Source organism: Melospiza georgiana, chromosome 1 (assembly GCF_028018845.1).
Source record: "Melospiza georgiana isolate bMelGeo1 chromosome 1, bMelGeo1.pri, whole genome shotgun sequence".
Taxonomy (NCBI): Eukaryota; Metazoa; Chordata; class Aves; order Passeriformes; family Passerellidae; genus Melospiza; species Melospiza georgiana.
Window position 1 is genome coordinate 72577808 of NC_080430.1, and position 13910 is coordinate 72591717.

Consider the following 13910-nt stretch of genomic DNA (forward strand, 5'->3'; position numbering starts at 1 on the left):
AGACATCACTTATGTTAAACCAGGAAGTTATCAGTGATGTCTCCCTATCAGCTGGAAAGAAGTTTAATTTTTTTCCCACAAGCATTCCCAGATAATGTTTAACTGTAATTTCCATTATTTATATTGCACTTTAAAAAACCTTTCCTCATTCTTCAAAGCATGGAGAGAGCTCTGACTCTCAGATTTGCATCTCAGAACTTCTAAATTCACCAGTCAACAACATGGGAAAAGGAAAATAGATTTCTTGGAAATTCATTGCTACAGTGTTCCACATTGGTAACTTCAGTGGGATGTTTTGGACCATTTTCTTCCTGTTCTTTGTAACCTTAGGATAAATAGTTTGATTCATCCCCATATAAAAGACAGCCTTCTATACTATGAATTAATTAACCATCTTTAGAAATACATGGGTTTGTATCCTGTTCCCGCAGACACAACGCATACAAAATTCTCAATTTGACAATAGAGACTTAGGAGAGTCCAGACAAGTGGTGGAGTCTCCATCTTTGGAGATATCCAAAAGGAATCTGGACTTGCTCTTGGGCAGACCAGCTGTAGATGGCCCTGCTCATGCAGGGGAGGTGGACCAGAGGACCTCCAGGGGTCCCTTCCCACCTCAACGCTATTGTCACCCTGAGCCCATGTGCACATCAAGGAAACAAAGTGTTATCCATATCCAGCAAGCTTAAGGTTAAATTTACTCATATTCTGGATTCAGATCAATATTTACAATTCAAGGAGCCTAGTGGCAGACCATTTGATTCATAGGTTCTAAACAAAACTGGCTGCAGTGATTATTTTGAAGTACAAGCAAGCTATCAAAGGATTAAGAAAGCATTTGGGAGAAAAATACAATTTCTGCTTTTCATCCAGGTACATCTCACAGTGTTAGAAAACAGCCCTGATTTTAAGGTGAGCAGAGTTTGCCAAAGAAAGTGATAGTATTGGTAGGATTGTGTCTAATAAAGAATAGGAAAGGGTGATTAGCCATGAACACCTCTGTGAGAGGCAGAGACCTCCTGGCAATGGAAGCTCCTGTGCCAGCCGCCGCCACCGTGCCTTCCTCATTGACTTCCACATAGGCCTTGTGGACAACGTTTGACAGCACCAGAGACTTTGCAAATGTCATTGCAGAAAGGTCAACTTTTGATTCAGTGAAAATGTCAGTCATCCCCATCTCCTGTAGAACCTGGTTGAGGTTAAAGGTGCCTTCCAGCTTGAATCGGGGCAGGTAAACCTCAACTGTTGTCTCAAACATGGTCTCTGAGGAGGCCCACATCATTAAATTTTCATAGGTGATTGTGCTTTCAATCTATAAGATGGGGAGGAAAAGGAGATTAAAATAGGTGAGAAGCTTTGAAAAATCAAGATCTTTACCCAGTGTTAATTCAGACAACTGACATCCAACCCTAGTTTGTGACATGTACTGCCTTACCTGCTCCAGCCCACTGACAGATCCGTCAGCCACATCCCCTGGCAGCAGGATGATCATGCTCAGTGACTGCTGAGCATAAGGGAGTTCAAGGATCTGAGCACCCACCTCCTCAATGTAGCCCAGTTTAAATTTGCCTTTCTGATACATCATCTGCACGGGTTTCTTTCTATTCTATTAAAAAGAAAATTACACAGTCAGTTAGGCAGTTAGGCTGTTGCTCTTACCAACATCTCAACACAACAGGGGAGGCAAGTTAAGTTCCCAACACTCCCACAGCTTACACACAGGGCACCTCAGCCCTGGACATTGTTATGCTTGCTGCAATGCTCACACTATCTAAGGTGAGTAATGTTAAGATTTACAGAATGCAGGGGTACCTGATTCAGTTTAAAATCCCTCTGAACTGTTTTTTCTTCCTCAAACTTGTGTTCCCAGGATGCTTTAAAGTAGATTACATTCACAAGCACCAGCAATGCATGTCCATCAATCACACCAGGTGCAAAGAGTTCCTTGATTTTACCTAAAGGGAATTTTGACACACAGAGGTATTTGTTAGCTGTGGTTAAGACTCTGGACTGAGACTCTGTGGTTCACAGACTCTATTGGTCTGTGAACTCAGTTTTGGAAAAACTTAGAAACACAGTTCTTGATTTATTCAAAGAACAAAAACAATGTAGGTAAACAAATGGTAGATTCCTCTGCCCTGTAGCCAGCCAGGGAGGATGGGGGTCACCAGATCTTCCCCTGGTGTTCTGAATCTGCATTTATGGCTGTTTGCAGAAGCAGTTTGTCTAGTCAAGACTTGTAGTTATTACTGCAATTATCAGGCCAGGCATAAGGGTGGAATAAAAAATATTTGACAGCAAGCATATCTTTAACTCATAAATAATTTAGCCAGTAACTTACTCTAATATTTCAAGAGAAGATGGGAAGACAAACTGCATAAGAGTGAACACACAGAAATGTGAACAGGTCTTTGCGCTTCCTACCCTGGAATATCATTTGTTGAACCCATGTAGCAAGGCAGGGATAGAATGGCTATAGTTTTGCTTTGCTTTACCTTGTGTCTCACTTTCAACCCAAGCATTAATTTTTCTTCTGGCAGCTTCAACAGCACCATGAAAGTCCACTGTTTGCAGCACTGCTCCATACAGTTCCTTGCTACACATTAGAAATTGCTGTAAAGCAAAACAAAGATTATGAATTGGTCAAATCTATCAAGCACTTACTGCCTTTTGAAAGAAATCAATCTCTTGATAGTATTTTAGAAATGGTGAGGGACCTGTTGAATCTATAAGGCAAAATTTCATTTTGGAAATGTTAAGTATCTGAAGTTTATTCAGAAGATCTTTGAAAAAGAGACTCTAATGCATAGGTCAACAATGTAAATAAGTAAAAAGAGAACCAGAAGAATGAGTCTTGTCATGGAGAACTGCATAACTGAGGTTGGGATAAAAAAATTAAAGAAACAGAAAAAAATCAAGATGAGTTGTTCGGTGCTTAGGTATCGAAATAATTGACAGAAAAGCAAAGATGTGACGAACAAGTTAGCCATACCAAGTAGTCTCAAGACCACTCAGCCTTTCAGTAGGAAAGGAGCAAGAAGCTCAGCAGAGCAGTCTTGTGCATGAATCTGTACAACCTTCTTGGAGATAAACCCTCCCCAAGCTTACTGCTGCCTCAGCTGTCCCACTTGCAAGACCTGGAGTAGGCAGTTTACAGACAGATTGAATAGGCTGGTTTTGGCTGTAGGTTCTCCTCTGGCCGAGTGCACACATCTGAAAAATGTGCCAAAATTTATCAGATTCCTGCTTTATTTTTGCTCTATAGCCTTTGATATCCACAGGGTGGTTTGTTTCTGTTTGGGTATTTTTACTTTTTGTGTTCTTTTAATAAAAGTATGGAAAGTTGACAGCCTCAAGAGCTATAGCTCCATGTAGCACATCATGTGCTCCAAAACACACACAAGAGGGGGGAACAGTGAGGCTCACAGTTCCAGGGAAGCTTGAGGTCATGGCCACAGCAATTAGCAGGTGACTTACCTGACGGAGCTCAAATCCTTGTTGCATAAAGAGATTGTTGGCCAAGGTTAAAATGTACTTTTCACCAAGATTTTGTAGTTGCAAAAGCAGCTCCTGGAACACTTTATGGTTAAGGTCTCCCTCCTTGTTACACTGGGAGTAACACAAACACAACAATTAAAATGATTCCTCCGTACAGCTTTGGTTGCTAATTTGCATCTTAATTAGATAACACTATAAGGCTAATTCCTGCTGTACTGAATTTAAATCCAGCTAGTCCAAGCTTTGTAGCCTGATCCTCCCACAGATGAGATCACTGAAGGCTTTGGTATTGACTTACTGGCCCCTAATAAAATAAAACCTTGTATCAGTCACTTCCTAGAGGATTAGGCAGACTCTGAGCATGGGATCTTGACTCCCTCCAGTGGCAAACCCTAGAGTTTTACCTGCACTAACCTACCACCCAGTGAAGGCGGGGCTCCCCCACCCACGACACACCTCTGAGGAGGAAGACTGACTCTCCAGGCTTCCTTCTGGCTCCATTTCTGGGGCTGCACTCTCGTGATCAGATCCAAGACTCATTCTTCCTGCAGCTTTCCTGACATGGAGCACCTGGAGGTGAAGATGTCAAGTTACGTCAGTTGTAACTGGGATAAAACCAAATTCCTTGTTTAAATGCTCTGCTGTCCCCTATTGGATAAGTGGTGTAGATTCACAAGAGATGTTTTAGCAGCTTCACTCATCAGCTGAAATGACAGACTTGAACTTGTTCACACGTTCATGTTCAGACTCACTTTTCTATATTAACAAACCAAGAAGAACTTGCACTTAATCCCTCAAAATGTTTCCCTTCACTACCTCAAAATGTTTCTATTTGATTTGTGTTTTCATTGCTATATTTGATTTGTGTTTTCATTGCTACAGTTATTTTAAATTTCAAACAAAAAGTTGCCCCAAGTAAGGAAACTTAATTTTCTTTAAAAACACCAAAACTGGCTTCTTGCATTGTTCTTAACATTAGCATCAGCTTAAGAAATAGATCAAAACCACAGTGCTCTTAATGGAAACCAGTCCTTGTTTCTACTGTGCAAATACATCACTGAAAAATTTTCAGCAGTTTTTCTATTATAATAATGTTGCATCATACATAGACTTACTCTTATTTTTTTAGAGGATATTGATATTGAGCAATTCCCATTGCTTTCCTAAAATAAGCAGGAGTTCCTGTCTAAAGTAGTGATGTGGCAGGGCTATGGTAGCCAGGGGGCTGTAGGGGTGGTCTCTGTGCAAAGAGAGCAGACTCAGAGTGTCTGGGTGGGCACCTGGCAGCCACAGCAAAGGTGAACCCACCACACCCTCATGAGAAGTTCTGCGTTAGGATTTTTGGTCTTCTACCACTCATGGTAGAGAAGAAGAAAGAGAGAATAAAAACAGAAAACAAAAGATTGTAGAAATCAGAACTAGCACGGCAGGAAGTAAAGGCACAGTGACTGGAGGGGTGGTCTGCTTCACCTCCTCCTTGCCCACCTCGGTCTCTGTGGAATGAGACATTTTGACTCTTGAATATCCTAAGGGACAATTGAGCTAATGCTTTCAGCCACCCAGGTGCCATCCCTTCCTTCAGGTGTCTGCAGCTCCCCCCACTGCCCACCCAGACTCCCACTCTCAGGAATTTTGTAGCAACCACAAGAGGAATCGCCTGTCCATAATTCTGAAATAAAGCCTGACATTCTGCCACAGGCTTGGGGAGAGCCAGAGCACCCCACTGTGCTGTATCATCTCCCCTCAGCCAGCCCTTGCAGGGGATAGGGTGAGACTCACGCCAGCAGAGGGCAGGGATCACGGTGTTCCAAGCACAGCTGCGAAGGCAGCACCTGTGCCTGCCCTGGTGCAGGTTTCCTGTGAGGCACTCACACGTGTGCTGTGCTGGGACGCCCAGCATTTCCTTTGAGGGAACAGGGAGCGGTGTGGCAGCACCTCACCGTGGTTCATCCATACTCACTTTCTCTATCTGAGCAGCAGTGTTGTTTTTTGCACCAAGATGGATCAGGGCCAGGGCAACAGAGATGCTCATAGGAGAGAAGACAATATTTGTATCCTCTGCATTTCTGTTGAGCTTTTTGTAGAGATTGAGGCAAAACTCAGTGATGGGTCTAGACATGGAATCCATCATGAAGTGGCTGCTGAGTGGGAGCACAAAGGAAAAAATTTAGTGCAGCTGGCCTAGCTAGACCACTCTGTGAAGCATCTGTCTGCCCTGAGATTGTCCCATAGCTGGTTGTTGAACATAATAGACATTTTCTAAATCCTGAAAGTTTTAATCAGCCTTGCACAGATGAGTCTATGATGCGCAGCAGGAGCAAAGGCACAGAGGGTCTGCAAAAGGGACCCGTGCTCACAACATATGTACATTCCTCAGAAAGGACCCTTATTTCAATTTATGGTATTGAAATTAGACAGGTATGGATTAGAATTTTCCTTCTCCACACTGACTTGATGCATACACCTGCATCAACTCTTTCCTCTTAACAACATACATTAATGATAGAGACCTGGTGACAGAAACTAAGCCTGCATATAACCATCTGTGGTAACCAGAGCTGTAGCAAGGGGGTTCCAAACAACAGGTTTCTAAAAATAAAATCACTATTAATTAAATGCCTTCATACATGAAAAAAGCTCATTAACAGCTATGGAGACAACTACATATGGAAACACTAACAGTTTGAAATACACTTTTAACTTCTAATAAGTTTTCCAGGGGTCACAGATTGAGGCAGGATCCACAATTTAAAATTCCAAACAAAGTAATAGCCCAGAAGAGAAGTCTGTAAGTTCCTGCTTGGTGATGTGACAAGATATGTGTCACTCTCTACTTTTGTACTAGAAACATTTCAGTCTGATACCTCTCCCACAAACCATTTACGTTCAATCCAGTCTGCTAAGAAAAAGTTGGGACCAAGTTCAGCTTGGTCCTTGCAAGGAGGAAGCCATCTAAAAAACAGGCAATTAGAAAATCCTCTGCTGAATCTTAGGAGAATTGTGAAGGTGTTGTGTAGATATCAGTGGGATCACATAAAATTTTCTGGAACCATTATACAAAAAAAAAAAAAAAAAAAAAAAAAAGCCAAACCAAAACAAAAAAAAAAAACAACAAAAACCAAAACAAAAACAAACCCACAAACAACAAGAAACCAAAAACCACATCACTTTCAGTATCAAACAAGCATTTTGGACAAATAGCACTGGTCTGAGTGCCAGAGAGATTATTTATTTAGGGGAAAATACAGAGCCATAGTATGGAGACAAGTCCTTCATGTCTCCCGTGGCACAGATCTGGCTGTCTCTACCTTTCAGCCTGCACTGGGACCAGCATGGGTCAGGTCCAGAGAAAGCTGCCAGAGTTCCACTCTTTTGGAAAAAGGAGTGAGTGCCTACCTAAGTGGTTCTCCCCAGTGCCCACAGATGGCCACAGCACAGCAGGCACTCTTCCTCAGCCCTGTCTGCCCTGAAGCTGCAGCCTGCAAGGTGACGTTAAATGAGGAGCTCCAGTCTGTGTCACCAGAGGTTAAAGGTGGTGCAAAGCTGAACTTCAGGATCTTTTATCAGCAGGACACTTGTACAGCCTGCCCTGGGCTGTTGGTGCTCCTTTGAGACTTGTCTTGAGCCCTCTGGGGAAGGGGTTGCCTCCAGCCAAAACTCTCCTGTCAGCCTCCCACTGAGGCCCCAGTTCTTCTACCACAGCCACAGCTCCCTCCCTTCACAGAGAGTCTGACCTTCACAGAGTTCCCTTTATGCAAAGAGCTGCTCAAAATGCCTTGCACTGTTCTCAAGATGCTGCATGCATATAAAACACTATCTCCAGCTCAGCCATGAGCCAGGCATGACTTTGCATGGAAAGCTGGGACTCAGGTGCCAGAAGTTACCAGGGCATTGGGAGTTGATATGGCTCAGCCAAGGTACAACATTTGTCTGTGAAACCATCTTCACCTGCAGCAAGTGCCAGACAATGGGAATGAATTCAGCCCACAGGAAAACAGACTGAGCCTAAAACAAACTGGTGCAGAGGCTTGGGAGAGATGAGAAACTAAAGTTTCTGAATGTATAAAGGTAAAACATTTGGCAAATGCAGACATTTCTTTCCATTTGACTAACAAAAGCTTCAATCAATGCTTCATCCTGTTTCTGAGTGATGCTCTGTGGAAAGAACCTGTGATGCTGCAAGAAAACTTCATAGATGTTTCATACTGAGACTTTTGTTTTGCTCTGGAGTCCAGAAGTGGACCTAATGCAAATGGACAAAACAGATGAGAAATACCAAAGGGTTCTTTGCACAGACAAACTAAGGATGAGTTTTATCTCATTTATTCTGAACACAGCTGGTTTAGCTCTTCTGTTAGTATATTTTTATGTAATATGATTTTAATTTTCCTTTTGATAAGGCAGTAATCTTACAAGAAGACAGTACACTAAACAATTTCTCTTTTTTTCCACTTTCATAGCCTACTATCCACAACCTTCTGAAAACAAAACAGTGCATCTTCAGTACTGAAGTTTGCAGTGCTATACTTCCACATCTCTTGAAAGATCTGAAATGGAGTTGTGAAATCAGGCACAGTGAATGTGGGGCATGAGGCACTTTGTAGGTGTGTCCCACCTTCAGACCAAGTCAAGGAGAAAAAAAAAAAGAGTTAATAATCTTACTCAGTAGGAAAAAGGCAGCTCCACCCCACCCTGCAGGGAAAGGCTGAGTGCCAAGAATGGAGGGAGAGCCCAGGATATGGGAACAGGTTTTAAAGTGAGTGTCTGGCACACTGATGTGGCCACTCCTTCAGCAAAAGCAGCAGGCTGTCACCAGGGAGACATCCAGGTGCAAACACTACAGCCAACTCCATGGCTTGTGAGTGGGAACTACTTAGAGAGCTGCCCTAGAAATCCAGAGGAAGGGAGGGCAGGCATAGGCTAGTGAAGGAACTCTCTTACTGCACAATGAAACAATTTAGTGAACTTTCCTAAGCTAAAATGGGGTGGGAATAAGTGTATGAATGATTCCACACCACAAAGCCTTCTGTGTAATCTGTGCAATAATTCAATCAGACTTTTGGAGCTACTGCAAGGACCACAGCGTTTGGAGAACATCTACATGGTGGACAGCAAATGGTAATGTCACTTTTAAATAATCTTGGAGTGGTAAGGAGGGGTGATACAGGATCAAAAGGAGTGTTCCAGGAAGTTCCTAGATGCTGATCCACACTAGCCAAAGCACCTGTGCTGAGCACTATTAGTAGTGCAGAGCCCCTGATGACAGGAGATCCTTTGCATGATGGTTCAGCAGCTTTTAACACGGTCTGGCAAATGGAATTACTGACACTGCAATATGTGAGCAAGAAGCTACCCAGGAAAATAGCTTCCTTCAGAAGGAACCACTGCCTACCACAGACCTACCTTGAAAAATTACAAACTTCCTCCATGGCTGTGTGAAATGATGAACTCCTTTTCTATAACTATTCATGATCTGTTCTCTCTTTATAGATTGTTTTTGGCTAAAGTTAGATGAAATCAAAATAAAAACTATCAAATAATAAAGAAGCCTGTGCTTCTTGAAAGCTGTCATAATTAATGGCAGTATTAGATTATATTATTCAGTCAAGAGGAGGAGGCAGTAAATAGGGTGGAGAAGGTAAGAGACCTGTAGCCTTGCTTCTGTATTTCATACAAGTTAAGTAAGAAGGAACCTGTTTTGCCTGATGCTACATGATAATTCCCATTGCATGTTTGACTTATTCAATCTGTGTCCCATAAAGGTGTCTTAAAATACATTCATTTCTCATACACAGAGGGAAATAGAATTGGCAGAAATTTTCTATCCCAGAAAAAGACAATGTGACAGATAGTGCTGTCCCCTCACATGAAAATTGGTGGTAGTGACTTTTTTATTTTTCATGACCAAACAAAATAATATACAAAAATAAGTTTCTAAGAGTTTCTGTGCTGATTTGGAATAAAATGGACAAAGAGCACATAAGAAAATTTAAATGTCCTATAACACAGCAATTCTGATCATCCCTAAATGGCACAGCACACACTTTAAATTAAAAACCAATACATTTCAGTACAAAGCAGTTTTTCAAGTGAAATGGTGCCAAGTTCATTTTCCAAACAACCTAGCCTCTCAGTATGCTACTTTTATGCCAGAAAGCTTTTTCCTGACTGCTTTGATTAGTTTGCATCAGCCCCTCTGGTATCTTCTACACCTCTTTCTAGGCCAGTTATTTCTGCATAAACAGGCACGAATGTGCATTGGCCTGTTACAGGCTGTAAGGTGGCAAGTCATTTGCTGTGCCTGTGTGCAGGCTTCTCTGCAAGCTTTTAAACAGCATTGCCAAACCCCGGAGCTCATATTTTAATAGCAAAGACTTGCACCCCCACTAGCAAAACAAAATCTGAATGCCACTCCACCCTTTCTCTTTTATAGCGTCATTGTTTAAGAACATAAACAACTTCCCTGGTAGTGGGGATCAGTGTAAAGGGGAAATGCCTTAGAATCCAGCCAAAGGATTGCCTTGCCCTCTCTCTCTTCCAGAGAACATTTCAAGGCTTTTTCTTGTGCCATGGAAATGTGAGTAAAGAAGGAAAATTAACCTGCATTTCTCATGCAGTGAGTCAGGTTGCCTAGGTCACCAGCACCATCGCTTTATATGAAGCCTGTTTTTACCAGAGTGAGTAGAGGTGCTCTGAAAGTTCCTGAACTTCAACCCTTCTGGAGAGATAGGCAGAAAAGCATCTACTTTCTCATACAGCCCACTGAGCCCATCAGTTTTGTGGCAATTAGACTTTACTAGGTGGACAGAGAGGTTTTGGGGAAATTTCAGATTCAGAAGCTTGTGAAATTTAGGCAAGAAGCTTTAGATGTGTCCCTAAAATCCTCATTCATGTCCCACTGAAGACCAGCTCCCTTTGTGTGAGCTCTTGAGCCACCTGAATTTTAGCAGTGTGTTTTGCTGTCTGCAGCTTGTAAAGGTATCTCTCTTTCTGCCCAATACGTAAGAATTATGTTTACTTTACTAGCCTGTAGAGTACTTTGGATCAGGGAAAAAAAAATAAAAAGAAAACAAAAATCACAGTTATTTTGGAAAAAAAAAAAAAAGAAGAAAACAATAAAACAACATAGAATTTTTACCTTCTTGCCTGAAGAGGTTAAATGAAGAAGACAACAGCTGAGTTCTGGAGCACGTTCCTGTGAATAATGTATTAAAAAAAATCTCCCACTCTCTTGTGGGAAAGTTCAGCCTCTACCAATAATTGCTGATAGCAGCATCTTGCTGCTTAATGCAAATGCCATTACCATGAAGTTTCCCCACATAAGAATGGGAAACCTGTATCTAGCAATATGCTATTAAAATTTCTCTCAAGCTGCCCAACAAGTCTGGCAGGCAATATCTGCTGGCAGCATCTCCTGATCACAATGCCAAGCCACTCTCAGCTGGAAAGCTGGTCATTAACCCTAAGAAGACCCATGACTGCACTGCTGTGCTTAGTCCCTTTCAAATTTTGATGGGGTCTGGCCTGGACAAAGGTGTGTGCAGGGTTCATGCCAAGATTGTTTGGAGCTGAGCTTGCTTGCAGAGATAGAGCAAATGAATGGGAAATGCATGAGCTTTATGTTGCCTACAGCCATCTCTCCCTCTCAGGTAAGGAGCTGTCTTTATGTGCGTGGAAGGAGCTTAATTAGAGAAGGCAAGAAATATTTCCTTGAACTGTAACAGGAATCCCCAGCCAGGGGGTATTCTTTTAAATCTTAAATCACTGGAGTCAAGAATAAAAGAAGGCCAGGAGTGGTTGATCACTGAGGTTAAGTCTTCAGCATGAAGTGAGAAGGAAGAAAAGAGATGGGAAGCACAGAGCTGCAGTAGCACATTGTTTGATCTCTGATCATTACCAGTGAACTCAGCTGCAACACTGGGTTATGGCAGCTGGACTCAGAGATCAGAGCTAAACTAGGGTTGTATGTGGCTTTGAAACACCAAAAATTTTATGTCTTTTCTCTCTCACCTCTTCTTTCTTCCTACAAAGCATAAAACTGGCTTTGGATTCATAGCATATTTATAGGATCAAACATAGTGAGCAGGAAAGAGGAAGAAGACCCTCAGCACCATCTTGCCTACACACATTTCCCTTCCAGTGCAGAAGATGGATCATCCTCTTCTTTAGGCACAGCACATCCAGCTTTGCTGTTCCCCACTCCTCTGCCAAGGTCTCAGCCCTTCTGGCCAAGCTCCAGTGCTCCAGTACTCATCTGAAAACAGGAACCCATAAGCAATGGAAGATATGAGGATAAAATTACCATTCTCGTTACCTCAGTTCTTTTCCTTCCTTTTTTGTTTCCATTTGCCATTCACTTCCTTGTTTCTGTTTTTTGTTTTCTTCCTGCATGTTTCTGTAGAGCTCCTTAGTCTTCTTTCTCAGTTCTTTCTTTATTTTAAAAATTTATTTATTTATGAACATTGCCTTACCATGTACCTTCCGATGCTTTTCTAGTCCATGCATCTTTCCAGTGACAACCTAAGTATTTTGAGTATCTTGCAAGATTTTCCTTCTTCCAATTTCTGTTTTCTCCCTTCCTTCTATATTGACATCATTCCTCCACTGATTTATTTTGCTTGCCCTCTTATATATTCCCTCAGAGCTTCCCTGGCATCTGCTCAACAGCTTTGCCTCAGGAAATGTCAATGTAGGTGCAAATGTCAATGTAGGTGCAAATTCTCTCTTTTTTAAACCCTTAGGACAGCATATTCACCAAAATGTACTGCTTTTCCAGTGGGGCCAATTGGCCCTAAGTTGCATTTGTCAAGGTTCAGAACTTCCCCACAAACCACTTTTGCTACCACAAGACATTGGGATGTGTCCCTTCTCTACCAAATGCTGGGAGTAAGGAGCAGGCAGTGCCTGTGCAGGTGGGCAAGGGATGAGGTGAGCGGGCACACAGCCCTGCAGTTTGCATTAAATTCATCTTCGTGTTGCTGCCAAAGCCAGCCACAGCTTGCTGGTTTTGGGCACCATCCATCACTGGATAGCAATGCCGTGCTGCAAGGTGAGGTGGAGCACCCTGTCACTCTGAGCAAGCCCTCAGCTACGCTCACTCCCTCCATTGTGACCAACACCTCCCAGCACGTCACAGCTCCTGCACACAAACTCCCACACATGCTTTCCCACGTCCTCCCAGGCAAGGTCTTGCCCAAGACCCAGAGGACAGCATGGGTAGAATGAAAATAGTAGACTGTAACATGGTTTCTCACAGCAGCGGGAACTTCAGGGATACTTCTCCCTCTCATGCTGCAAGGTGGAAAAGCTTCACATTGGGACTGGCAGCGAGAAGAGGCAGAAGTGAAAAATGAACCTGAGGTTTTCATGAGCAAGCCACCCTCTTCATAAATAACCAAGAAGTGAGTTTGCTTTGTGTGGGCCAAGACAGCTTTGTATCTCCAACATCTGCTTGCCTTGCACAGGCTGGGATACCTTGGAATTAGTCAGCAAATGGAGAAAGATGGGCCCCACCCTGAAGCAGTGTTCCTCTCTGCTTTCATGGGATAACCCTTCCTGGCCAAGCTATCACAAGGAGAAGAATGGTGTCATAAATTTGTGGGGATACGCCAAATCCTCGGATCAGCATTTAAACAGACTACAGCTTCCATTAAATTAAGACTTGCTCCTGAACTGGAATGTTTTCAGAACCTAAAAAAAAAAAATGAGAAAGCAATGTCTGAGTTTTTCTCCTTTAGGAAATCTCATCCAGGAAGGAAAAGAGGGTTGGGACAATCTGCCAGAGGTTTTCATCAGTCTAGCAGAGCAGCAGAGCTGTAGCAGCAAGTGTGAAATGGCCTGCTGGGCAACTGGAACCCCCTGACAAAGAGTCAGTGCCCAAGCACAAAGTGTACAGTCCCTCTCCGCTATGCATGGACTGCCTGTGCAGCTGCTTAGTCACCAACCCCATGCAAAATGTCCTGATCCACCTCCTACAGGAGAACCAGTAGAAGCCAAAGTGACAATAGCCCTGGATACACCTAATCCCAGCCTCCAGAGCAGATCAGACAATGCTGGGGTGTATCAATCATTACCAGTCTTTCAGGTATCACTGAAATTGAGCCAGTAAAGATTTTGCAGCTAAGTCCTTCTCGGACAGGATGGGCTCACATAAATTGTATTTTTTATTTTTCTGACCACTATCCTTGTGTCTAAACATCTGATGCATATCAACAAAGACCCCCAGAGATCCACAGGGTCTCACCTCCCATTGTTTTTGATCCAAGTTAGTCTCCTCAGTACCCTCAAAGATATGGGCCAAAGACCCCAGTTAACCCTCTGGCACTAAAATGTCTTAGAAACCATTAAAGGTCCTCTGAGAAAACTACTGAATTATTGTGACTAAAGGCTTCTCATGTGTGGATGCCATGGGA

At 42.8% G+C, this 13910-nt stretch overlaps 1 protein-coding gene across 1 annotated transcript; it reads right to left on the bottom strand.

Moving 5' to 3' along the window:
• Positions 1–678: 678 nt before the first annotated feature.
• On the bottom strand, positions 679–9757 carry LOC131085110 (serpin B12-like). The gene is made up of 8 exons (XM_058027362.1): positions 9711–9757; positions 5459–5639; positions 3955–4068; positions 3478–3609; positions 2496–2613; positions 1813–1955; positions 1436–1606; positions 679–1312 (listed from the first exon to the last, which is right to left on the bottom strand). The coding sequence occupies exons 1-8, from the start codon at positions 9755–9757 to the stop codon at positions 908–910; spliced, it is 1311 nt and encodes a 436-aa protein (XP_057883345.1). The 3' UTR covers positions 679–907.
• Positions 9758–13910: the final 4153 nt, after the last annotated feature.